The sequence below is a fragment of the Capricornis sumatraensis genome, chromosome 10, assembly GCF_032405125.1.
Source record: "Capricornis sumatraensis isolate serow.1 chromosome 10, serow.2, whole genome shotgun sequence".
Lineage (NCBI taxonomy): Eukaryota > Metazoa > Chordata > Mammalia > Artiodactyla > Bovidae > Capricornis > Capricornis sumatraensis.
The window spans coordinates 35,966,914-35,979,748 of NC_091078.1; the positions used below are offsets into that span (position 1 = coordinate 35,966,914).

General features: G+C 46.9%; 1 protein-coding gene and 1 pseudogene across 1 annotated transcript in view; one reads left to right on the forward strand and one right to left on the reverse strand.

Annotated features, from left to right (window-relative positions):
- Positions 1-932: 932 nt before the first annotated feature.
- On the reverse strand, positions 933-2,267 carry LOC138087741 (adenosylhomocysteinase pseudogene; annotated as a pseudogene).
- An 8,098-nt stretch (positions 2,268-10,365) lies between these two features.
- Positions 10,366-12,835, forward strand: part of ERO1B (endoplasmic reticulum oxidoreductase 1 beta) — a 60,272-nt gene continuing 57,802 nt past the window's right edge. The window contains exon 1 of the mRNA XM_068981972.1: positions 10,366-10,467. Within this exon, the coding sequence (XP_068838073.1) occupies positions 10,366-10,467 (102 nt within the window). The remainder of the gene's footprint in view (positions 10,468-12,835) is intronic.

Sequence of the window (12,835 nt, forward strand, 5' to 3'; positions counted from 1 at the left end):
TAAACCAAATGAATCTCTTTTTGACCCAGAGTTGTGATGGGAATTATCAAGTTCCAACGTGCCTTTAAGTTTCTCTGGCTCCTCTGAACCTCTGGCTGTCACTTTTCTTGTCCTCTCTTGCTTAACAGTATATTCCAGCCCTTGTAAAATAAGGACTAAAAGTACCAGTCTCTTTGCTCTGAGGTTGAAAAGAATGCCAAGCCCTAAGCCAGGCTCTCAGGAGCCTCAAACTCCAACAGTTCCTCCCCACCCTTTCACAAATCCCCTTCTTCCTTGTCATGGGCTGAGGAACCAATGAACTTGTCATCAAGAACATGGGTATAAAGTCCACAGGCCAAGTGAGGGCCTGGATGGTAAAGTGCATGGGCTTTGTTCCTACCATTGCCAACTTCCAGCCTAAGGAAGGACTGACTGAGTGAGAAGTTCAAAACCCCCTGAGCTCAAGGCTCTTTCCCGTGGGTAACTCCTATGTACCTCCATCATGACCAAGGCTTGAGGGAGGACTTTTCAATTCCCCCCGCCACACTTGGGACAGCATGAGGAATGCAGCAGAGGCCGAAGACTGAGTGACTAGCCCCAGGGAGTCGACGGGGGACATTATCAAACCAATTTCAAAGGTGGTGGCATTTTTGCTCTTGGGGAGGACAGGTGGGGGGCTTCCCAGGTGGCTCAGTGGAAAAGACTCCGCCTGCCAATGCAGGAGATGCCAGAGATGCGGGTTCCACCCCTGGGTCAGGAAGATCCCTTAGAAGAGGAAATGGCCACCCACTCCAGTATTCTTGCCTAGAAAATCCTATGGAGAGAGGAGTCTGGAGGTCTACAGTCCATAGGGTTGCAAAGAGTCAGATGAGACTGAGAGACTGAGCATGCTTGCAGGAGAGGAGGGACCCAGGTAAGGACAGCAACTGGCAAGCAAAGGGCAGGCTTGGTTCTTAGTGGTCAGGCTGGAAGGAGACATCATGGGACACACCCAGGTACTGGGCCTGCTTCTCAGTCAGCTTGGTCAGCTTCACATTCAGCTTGCCCAGGGGGGCTTCAGCCACTGCTTTATCCAGGTTCTTGGGCAGGAAGGAGACCTCCACAGGGTGCTTATCTGGGTGGGTCCACAGCTCAATCTCCTCCAGCACCTGGTTGGTGAAGGAGTCTCTCATCGTGAAGCTGGGGTGGCCCATGGTGCAGCCCCAGTGGACCAGCTGGCCCTTGGCCAGCCCGATGATCAGTGCCCTTTCTGCAACAAGTAGCAGTTCACCTGGGGCTTGATGTTTGCCTTCTCCACAGTACTCTCATTCAGGCACTTGATATCAGTCTCCATCTTAAAGTATCTGATTTACACACAGTGACGTCATCTTTCATCTGTTCAAATTGTGGGTTGACGGATAATGTTGGTACAGCCAATGGTGGTGACAAAATGCTGCCTTCCTGATGGGTCTCATCCATGATGGTCACCTCACACCCCTCCATGGCAGCCTAAAGCACATTGATGGAGCTCATCTCCCCTATGATGAATTGGGCCCCGAAATCCCTTAGGGCCTGGGCACAGCCGTTGCCCTCATTGCCACACCCCACTACCACTGCCATCTTGCCCGCATTCATCATGTCAGGAGTCATTGACACTGACAGCAGGCACCTTCAGGATCCCATTGATCACTTTTATACAGGTTGTGGACCCGCATTGTGGTCTCTTCAGAGATGCCTCAGATGTGAGACTGGAGCTGCGGGTACTCGGTGTGGATGCAGTTGGTGAGGTTAGCACCGTTGCCCAGCATCATGTTGAAGGGCACATCCCTGAAGCACAGAGTCTGCTGGAGGCACCGCAGATACTCCTCATCCGTGTCACTCTTCTGGGCATGGAATGCCAGCCTTGGCAATGGCAGCTGTTGCGTGGTCCTGGGTAGAGAAGATATTGCAGCTGGACCACTGCACCTCACCACCCAGGCGGACGTGGGTCTCACCGAGGACAGCTGTCTCCATGGTAATGTGCAGGCAGACAGCAACATGGCGCCTTTCAGTGGCTTGGAGGCAGAGTACATCTCCCGCACGTGCATCAGGCCTGGCAGCTCGTTCTCTGCGAGGTCCAGGGCTTTGCGTCCCCAGGCAGCCAGGCTGAAGTCAGTGGCTTTGTAAAGCAGCTTGTTGGACAGGCTGGTAGCATTTCTGTTTCTGCAAGGAGTGGTGAATGTGGGCAAAGGGGACTGGGCCTCAGGCTGGGAACAGGATTTGGCAGGGCAGCACTGTGCAGGGTGAGAACAGAATATTTTAGGTAACATTCTAAATGTTGGTCGTCTTGCTCAAGTGGTCATCTTGCTCCAGTGGAAGGGAATACTTGAATGTGTATATACGAGAGAATATAAAAAATAAACAAGCTACAAGGATATATTGTACAACACAGGGGATATAGCCAATGTCTTATAATAACTTTAAATGGAGTATCAGTTCAGTTCAGTCACTCAGTCTGTCCGACTCTGCGACCCCATGAGTCGCAGCACACCAGGCCTCACTGTCCATCACCATCTCCCAGAGTATAAAATGGAGTATAATCTATTTTAAAAATGGAATCACTATGTTTTACACTCAAAACCAATAAAATATTGTAAATCAACTATACATCATTAAAAAACAAAAACCAAAGAGTTCCCTGGCAGTTCAGTGGTTAGGGCTCCGAGTTCATACTGCAAGGACATAGGTTCAATCCCTGGTTGAGGAACTAAGATCCCATATGTGAAGCATGGCATGACAAAGCAAGCAAACAAATAAATAAACAGAAACGTTCCTAAATAGAACAAAGGAAATAATACACAACAGAAACCAGCAAGTATGTGATTCTGTTAAGGCCAAATGGGATCTAAATCTGAGTCAAGATGTTGGCCAATGGGTGAGAATGATGGCGTTCAGATTCCTGCCCAACTGAGACCGGACAATCAAAACCAGACTCTACTGGGGGAAGGGGCTGTGGAAGGGAGACAGTAGGGCAGGAGGGATGGCGAGAGGAAGTGGGAATGTGACCCCTGGAGGAGCAGCTGCACAAAGATGAAGCAGCTGACTGAATTCCATATATAATGTATGCTTGATTGGACTCAGGTAAAAGCACTGAATTTGAAGAAACTGAACTTCTCGAGGATCCCAATGACTGGGGTTGCAGATCGACAGGAGGAAAGAACTCAGTCATTGCCGACATAGAAACACCTCCAGCAGGCACTGAATGACCACCTGGAACCATCGCTGCCATTCCCTGTCTGCAGTCACCTTCTCCGTGACCCTGGTATCCCATTCTATTCCCTGGGGTGTTCATTTGTGCGTTATGCAAACATTCTTTCATGGTCGTGTGCCCTGGAGCCTTTGCGGTGTGGACTGGAATAGGAGAGTGGATAGAAGACAGACAGTGTGCAGGAAGTGACAAAGGACTTTGTGATTACACAGTCTTTTGCATTCTAGAAATTAGAGTAGGGGGGATGAAATCAGCAGAATTATGACTCTAGTTTTCCCAGTTATTTACATTTAATAGGAGTTTCCCTGATCACATAATATATGAACTTTCTAGCATAATATCATATGTTTGTTATATACAAGAAAGTTTTATCCAAACTATGTATATCACTATGTAAACTCCTTTAGAAATGGAAATAATTCTGACTCAAGTTTATCAGCTTTAAAGCTGTTAAGAGAAATAAGTTAAGTGTCACAGCTGAATAAATATTCAAGAAAAACAATGAATGCTTTAGGTAGGCAACGAATAGCAAGCCATGGGCAGCCAAGTTCTTTTGTTTTTAGTACTTTTCATCTCTATTGTGAATTGAAAAGGGGAGGAAATGCCCACAGTAAAATTTAGAAATCCTATCATCAGGCAAAAATTCTCTTTATAGCTAAGTTACAGGTAGAAATTCACTTTAAAAAATGCTGTGGCCAGTTGTTAACACAGCATTACCATCTGCAAATACAGTTCTTTAAACACAACAGATTGTCATTACTCAGCAGGTTCATTAATCACAATTCAGCTTGCTATCAGGAGTGAAAATTACTGGTGTTATTAAATTTCCACCCCATTACCTTGACTTTTATTTAGAAACATTCATCAACAATCTCCTCCTTCATTAGAAGTCACAAGTTAACCAAGCCAAAAAAACAAAAAAAGTCATCAAAGAAGCACAATTTGATGATATCTTGGAAATGTAAATACTTAGTGCAATTTGGTTAATTCACAAAGTCTCTTAAGCATTATAGTAATCTACTCCAGACAATTCTCAAGCCTTTGCTTCAACTGTTAGCTATGGACATTTCAAAAATTGCTTGAGAAGAAAACAGAACTCTTGACATAGTAGATTTCTAGTAATTGTCTCAACCCGTCCTCTGACAATTACTCCTTCAGTTGTCTTTGTTTTTATTTTTTTGCTAGTCCCCCAATACCCTCTGTTAAACGAAGTGTAATTCACTGCCTTAAAGAAAAGCTGCAGGTTTCATCTTCGTGCCTTCACCAGAAATGTTCTGGTCTAAGGAAGCCACTTCCCATCTGTCCACAGGAAAAGTTCTGGGTACCATAACCAGAACTGGTTCTCAGATAGATGTCCTCTGAGATAGATTAAGATCCTAACTGATATTAACCAATCAACAAATGTTTATCAGTTACTGTCCATTGGAACTGAGATAGCCATTAAAGAGAACAGAGCATAAGAAGATCAAGTCCTCTACAGCTTTACCCTCTAGATGTCTGTAATATACGTATTCACAGGACCAGCTAGTACAGAGCAGCAGATTGTTGGCGTTAAAATGAATGGGCTAGGTAGGAACTATCAGCATGAATGTTTGAATGTCTTACTCCTGACTACAAAGATGAGAAAATTCGGTCATCCTCTCAGAGCAAAAGTGAGATAGGCTGTGAAAAGTAGGGGAGGGAAAACAAAGCGTCCAGAGAGATGTATTTGAAGGCAAAGTGAAATCTGCAATAAACACTGGGTTGGCCCAAAATTTCATTTGGGTTTTCCCATAAGGTGTTATGGAAAAACGTGAACTAACAGTTTGGTCAACCCAATATAAATATATTTTTGTGTATGGTGTAAATGTGACATTTCAAGTATAAATATTAATCTTGACTTTGTGCATTTTGACAGTATTCATTCAAAAACTGAAGCACACTCAGGTCATCCATGGCTGATTGTTTGGTTCCATGAAGAACCATGGGAAACACAGTCATGACTGACTCTAGTAGGATCACCATCTACACGAAGATTGTATCTCCAGGTTAACTGCCTGCAATAATCTGTCCCAGCAAAATCGAATGTAAATTGCCATTATTTGCAATGAGAGAGTTGTACTGACTGACAGTTCTCATATTAATCGATCAGGGAGGTCCAGAAATATTTTCATCTGAGAAATGTGGTCAATTTCTCTACACCTTCAGTTCAGTTCAGTTCAGTCGCTCAGTCATGTCCGACTGTTTGCTACCCCATGAACCACAGCACACCAGCCCTCCCTGTCCATCACCAAATCTTGCAGTCTACCAACACCCATGTCCATTGAGTCGGTGATGCCATCCAGCCATCTCATCCTCTGTCATCCCCTTCTGCCCTCAATCTTTCCCAGCATCAGAGTCTTTTCCAATGAGTCAACTCTTCGCATGAGGTAGCCAAAGTACTGGAGCTTCAGCTTTAGCATCATTCCTTCCAAAGAAATCTAAGGGTTGATCTCCTTCAGAATGGACTGCTTGGATCTCCTTGCAGTCCAAGGGACCCTCGAGAGTCTTCTCCAACACCACAGTTCAAAAGCATCAACCCTTCGGTGCTCAGCCTCCTTCACAGTCCAACTCTCACATCCACACATGACCACAGGAAAAACCATAGCCTTGACTAGACGGTCCTTAGTCGGCAAAGTAATGTCTCTGCTTTTGAATATACTATCTAGGTTGGTCAAAGCTTTTCTTCCAAGGAGTAAGCGTCTTTTAATTTCATGGCTGCAGTCACCATCTGCACTGATTTTGGAGCCCCCAAAAATAAAGTCTGACACTGTTTCCACTGTTTCCCCATCTATTTCCCATGAAGTGATGGGACCAGATGCCATGATCTTTGTTTTCTGAATGTTGAGATTTAAGCCAACTTTTTCACTCTCCTCTTTCACTTTCATCAAGAGGCTTTTTAGTTCCTCTTCACTTTCTGCCATGAGGGTGGTGTCATCTGCATATCTGAGGTGATTGATATTTCTCCTGGCAATCTTGATTCCAGCTTGTGTTTCTTCCAGTCCAGCATTTCTCTATGTACTCTGCATAGAAGTTGAATAAGCAGGGTGACAATATACAGCCTTGACATACTCCTTTTCCTATTTGGAACCACTCTGTTGTTCCAAGTCCAGTTCTAACTGTTGCTTCCTGACCTGCATACAGATTTCTCAAGAGGCAGGTCAGGTGGTCTGGTATTCCCATCTATTTCAGAATTTTCCACAGTTTGTTGTGATCCACACAGTCAAAGGCTTTGGCATAGTCAATAAAGCAGAAATAGATGTTTTTCTGGAACTCTCTTGCTTTTTCCATGATCCAGTGGATGTTGGGAATTTGATCTCTGGTTCCTCTGCCTTTTCTAAAACCAGCTTGAACATCAGGGAGTACACGGTTCATGTATTGCTGAAGCCTGGCTTGGAGAATTTTGAGCATTACTTTACTAGCATGTGAGATGAGTGCAATTGTGCAGTAGTTTGAGCGTTCTTTTGCATTGCCTTTCTTTGGGGTTGGAATAAAAACTGATCTTTTCCAGTCCTGTGGCCACTGCTGAGTTTTCCAAATTTGCTGGCATATTGAGTGCAGCACTTTCACAGCATCATCTTTCAGGATTTGAAACAGCTCAACTGGAATTCCATCACCTCCACTAGGTTTGTTCATAGTGATGCTTTCTAAGGCCCACTTGACTTCACATTCCAAGATGTCTGGCTCTAGATTAGTGATCACATCATCATGATTATCTGGGTTGTGAAGATCTTTTTTGTACAGTTCTTCCACAACTCGGATAATCACGATGGTGTAATCACTCATCTAGAGACATTACTTTGCCAACTAAGGTCCGTCTAGTCAAGGCTATGGTTTTTCCAGTGGTCATGTATGGATGTGAGAGTTGGACTGTGAAGAAAGGTGAGCACTGAAGAATTGATGCTTTTGAACTGTGGTGTTGGAGAAGACTCTTGAGAGTCCCTTGGACTGCAAGGAGATCCAACCAGTCTATTCTGAAGGAGATCAACCCTGGGATTTGTTTGGAAGGAATGATGCTAAAGCTGAAACTCCAGTACTTTGGCCACCTCATGCGAAGAGTTGACTCATTGGAAAAGACTCTGATGCTGGGAGGCATTGGGGGCACGAGGAGAAGGGGACGACCCAGGATGAGATGGCTGGATGCCATCACGGACTCGATGGAGGTGAGTCTGAGTGAACTCCGGGAGATGGTGATGGACAGGGAGGCCTGGCGTGCTGCGATTCATGGGGTCGCAAAAAGTCGGACAGAACTGAGCAACTGAGCTGAACTGAATCCAGATGGTGTTAATAGGTAAAATATTACAGAAAGTACAGAAGGCATTTGTTGTTACTGTTGGTGTTCAGTCACTAAGTCCTGTCTGACTGTTCGTGACAGAAGGGATATTGTTTCTATTTCGGGGCTACCAGTGTTCTGAGGTGTGTTTTTTTTGGTGTTCTAAGCTCAGGATGTCTGGAATGATTAATGAGTGTATGAATACATGCTGAGGTTAAAAAAAAAAGTATATGCAAAGGGGGTACCTGAATAAATCCAGGACTTCGTGAAAGGGACAACTGTCAGTTTTGTCTGACCAGCATCTTTTTCGCCTTCCATTAATGATTGAAGACAGTAATACTCAATCTTCATCTGTGTTATCACCTTGTGCACATCCCACATAGTACTGTGCAGTTATCAATCAAATAGCTTGCTCCCTCTCCCCAAGGTAAACTCTAGAAAAAATTTGAATTTTGATAGGTGGGACAAAGACTAAAATGACTGGAGTTGCTCAAGCCAATGTCAGTGTCCTAGAAAAGACTACTTGGAGTCCCTGAAGGCTGTCCTGATGGATTTTCCTCTCCTGAGGTATGAGCAGCAAAATCTTCCTGTGTACTAAGAACTATTCCACACTTTTAAAATTTGCTGAAATTTAATTTTTTTTAAGCTAGAGCTGATTTTTGTGGCTTAAAACCAAAGGGAATTAGTGCATTCACTTTACCTGTTACAACTTCCAAGCATATCAGGTAAAAATTATTTTTGTTTTTAAGCCAGGGATGAACTAGACATGTTTGGAGGCAGGAGAAAAAAGGTGTTGAAGAAGAAAAGGACAGAGAGGCTGACTTCTGGGCATGTGACCTGTGTGGTAATGTTCTGCTGTTGTTGTCTTGAAATTCTTACTATTTTTTTTTTGAGCCAGGACCTTGCATTTTCATTTTGCACTAGGCCCAGCCAATTATGAAAGTGCTTTATATGATATAAAGCACTATGTGAAGGCTGATTAATGCCCCCCCCCCAAAGATGCTCACACCCTAGTTCCCAGGTCCTATTAAGTATGTTACCCTATGTGGCAAAAAGGACTTTGCAAATGTGATTATGTTAAGGATTTTGAGTTGGGAAGATTATTTTGGACTATCTGGTGGGCCCAAAGTAATTGCAAGGGTCCTTCACAAGACAGAGGCACCGAATTAGGGTTAGAAAGAGAAAGCATGTGACAACAGAAGCAGAGGGCGTGAAATCTGACTGCGTGATGCATGGTTATGAGCTAAGGAATGTAGGTGGCCTCTCTGTTGTTGCTCAGTCACTCAGTCGTGTCCGACTCCTTGAGACCTGTGGGCTTCAGCATGCCAGGCTTCCCTGTCCTTCACTCTTTCTCAGAGTTTGCTCACTCACGTCCATTGAGTCAATGATACCATCCAACCATCTCATCCTCCGTCTCCTCCTTCTCCTCCTGCCCTCAATCTTTCCCAGTATCAGAGTCTTTTCCAATGAGTTGGCTCTTCTAAAAAGGTGGCCAAAGATTGGAACTTCAGCTTCAGCATCAGTCCTTCCAATAAAAAGGCAAGGAAACATATTTTCCCCTAGAGAAAGCCTCTGGAAAGAATGTAGCCCTGCTGATCTTAATTGAACTCATCTCCAGAACTGTAAGATGATAAATTTGTTGTAAGTCACTAAATCTGTGGTAATTTGTTATAAAAGTGATGGGAAACCTACACACTACAAGGTTACTACAAGGTCACCTTAAGGTGATGCCTTACTAGTTTACCAGAAATCAAGACTATTAATAAAACTAATAGCAGCTATTTATTGAGCACTTCTTTTGTCCTAGGACCATATGAAATCTTATGCAATCCTAGAACAATGTTTGAAGTGGATATGCGTGTATTTACTTTAGAGACAGACAAACGGAGGGTCAGAGAGGTTAAGCAACTTGTCTAAAGTCACATAACCAACCAAAATGTCTTAGAGGTGGGAGCTGAACCCAGTTATCACTCCCAGTTCAACCCCATTGCCGGATTTTATATAAACCTGGGTTTGTTCCCATCCTTTAACGTGCATTATGTTTGTATGGGTCAACACAGGAGTCAGAGCATGGCCAGGGAGTCAGAGCTTGACCTGCCAGAGGACCACATCCGCATCTGGGGCGTGTGAGAAGGAGGAGCCCAAGCCAACTCCGCGTCTCAGGTGGCTCATCTAGGCGAGGGCGATAGATGGGAGGCTACAGAAAAGCGGTTGAGCCAAAGAAAGCGCCAGACACTGAAAGTCGAAGAGCCCTTGTTTCTCGTTTGCCTAGATCGCGGGCGAATCCTGTAGCCTCGTGGCGGTGCGGGTGTCAGGGGACAACGAAAGAGGGAGGGACCCCGCCGGGTTTCCACAAGCAACTGCCAGGCGAGGGGGCGCGGCCGGCGGTCAGCGGGAAGGGCGGGCGTTCCTTTCCACCCGCCAGCACCGCCTCTTGTTTTGAAGGCCCGCGTGGTCCCGCGTCATTGGCCGCAGTGGAGCTCAGGCTCCGGAGAGGCGGAGCGGTCTCCGCAGCTGTAGCTCTCCAGTTACCCCCTCCGCCGGCCCCGCCTTCCGGCCGCCGGCGCCCCCCGGGCCGCACTGGACCACAACTCCCACAAGGCCTCGCGCTCGGAATGGGGGGCGTGGCCGGGCGCAGGGGAAGCCGGGGGCGGGGCCGCCTGGGGGATGAAGTGGGGGCGCTCGACTCTTCAACCTCACAGCTGCCGGGCGGCGGGGAGAGCGTCGTTTGCCTCTGGACCGGCGTGCAGACCTTTGACCCTGGAGTCTCTCGGCCGCCGGGAACCGTCCTCTTGGGTCGTCGCCCGGGCCGCCCGCCGTTTCCCGGCCCCGAGGGGCCCGGCCGGCCGCGGCGGGGGGAGAGGTCAGCATGAGCCCGGGGGTCCGGCGGGCCGGCGCAGGGCAGGGGGCAGCTGCCGCGGTGCAGCTTCTCATCACCCTGAGCTTCCTCCCGAGCGTCGTCGAGGCCCAGGTGAGCCGGAATGATGGCGGTGTGGGGACCCCCGGCCGAACGCCGGCGGTGGAGGCGGCGACCGGGCCGCGACTGAGGCGCGGGCGGGCCGGGGAGGGAGCCCCGGGAGGTTTCTGACGAGCGGAAAAGCCGAGGGGCTGAAGCCCCGATCTTCGAGCCCAGGAAACGCCTGCGAGTCACTTGTGATGGGAGGGGTGGCGACACGGGGTGATGGCAGGAAAAAGAGGAAGATGGTGACGGTCCCCTGAGGTGTTTTCATTTTTATCTTTCTGATGTTTCAGCGGTTCCGAGTGTGGCGGGAGATGGGACAGGGATGAAAACCTCTGCAGCTGTTCTGGGACGAGAGCACGCAGAGGAAAGGGGAAGCCCTCAGGGAACTCAGGGGATTGGGGGGGAGGGGGGAGGTGGGGAGTAGGTGACAGACCCAGCGGCCCTGCAGAAGCCAAGTCGATCGCAAGGGGGACAAGTCTGAACTTTCTTGACTTTTGGACTAGAGAGTGCCTCACCTCTCCTCTTACTCAGGACTGTTGTATTTTCACCCAGCTTGTACTCCGTCTGCTGAGTGGCGCCGCCAGGTGAGCTCAAGTACGAGGGGAGGGGGCCCGTGTCTGACCTTGTGGCTCCCTCAGCGGTGAGTGATGGCCGATAAATTAGAGTTTGGGGGTTCTTTGTGAGGCGTAGCTTACAGAAGGGTTCTCAATACGCTGGCTCTCAATAGCTTCCCAGGGTTTTTGCTTTAATAAAGGCTTCTTTTTTTATACAGTAGAATTTGAATAGGCTTCTGCCAGGTGCTGTCTAGTCTGCACCTGCTGCAGAGTGGCAAAACTGCAAAGAGCTAAAAAAAAAAAAAAAAACCCAAAACAAGAAAAGGTGTCTCATGTGGCGGGATGATGAGGGGAGACATGGTTTGAAGCAATTAGTGCTGATGGTTAAGTCAAATTGAAGGTAACTCTTGCCTGGAAACTCCCATGGACTGAGGAGCCTGGTAGGCTGCAGTCCATGGGGTCGCTAAGAGTCGGACAGGACTGAGCAACTTCCCGTTCACTTTTCACTTTCGTGCTCTGGAGAAGGAAATGGCAACCCACTCCAGTGTTCTTGCCTGGAGAATCCCAGGGACAGGGGAGCCTGGTAGGCTGCCATCTATGGGATCACACAGAGTCGGACATGACTGAAGTGACTTAGCAGCAACAGCATGACAGTAATCCCAAAGAAAGGCAATGCCAAAGAATGCTCAAACTACCGCACCATTGCACTCATCTCACATGCTAGTAAAGTAATGCTCAAAATACTCCAAGCCAGGCTTCAGCAGTTCATGAACTGTGAACTTCCAGATGTTCAAGCTGGTTTTAGAAAAGGCAGAGGAACCAGAGATCAACTTGCCAACATCTGCTGGATCATGGAAAAAGCAAGAGAGTTCCAGAAAAACATCTATTTCTGCTTTATTGACTATGCCAAAGCCTTTGACTGTGTGGATCACAATCAACTGTGGAAAATTCTGAAAGAGATGGGAATACCAGACCACCTAACCTGCCTCTTGAGAAACCTGTATGCAGGTCAGGAAGCAACAGTTAGAACTGGACATGGAACAACAGACTGGTTCCAAATAGGAAAAGGAGTATGTCAAGGCTGTATATTGTCACCCTGCGTATTTAACTTCTATGCAGAGTACATCATGAGAAATGCTGGACTGGAAGAAACACAAGCTGGAATCAAGATTGCTGGGAGAAATATCAATTACCTCAGATATGCAGATGACACCACCCTTATGGCAGAAAGTGAAGAGGAACTAAAAAGCCTCTTGATGAAAGTGAAAGAGGAGAGTGAAAAAGTTGGCTTAAAGCTCAACATTCAGAAAACAAAGATCATGGCATCTGGTCCCATCACTTCATGGGAAATAGATGGGGAAACAGTGGAAACAGTGTCAGACTTTATTTTTGGGGGCTCCAAAATCAGTGCAGATGGTGACTGCAGCCATGAAATTAAAAGACCCTTACTCCTTGGAAGGAAAGTTATGACCAACCTAGACAGCATATTCAAAAGCAGAGATATTACTTTGCTAACAAAGGTCCGTCTAGTCAAGGGTATGGTTTTTCCAGTGGTCATGTATGGATGTGAGAGTTGGACTATAAAGAAAGCTGAGCTCCAAAGAATTGATGCTTTTGAACTGTGGTGCTGGAGAAGACTCTTGAGAGTCCCTTGAACTGCAAGGAGATCCAACCAGTCCATCCTAAAAGAGGCCAGTACTGGGTGTTCATTGGAAGGAATGATGCTAAAGCTGAAGCTCCAGTACTTTGGCTACCTCATGCGAAGAGTTGACTCATTGGAAAAGACTCTGATGCTGGGAGGCATTGGGGGCATGAGGAGAAGG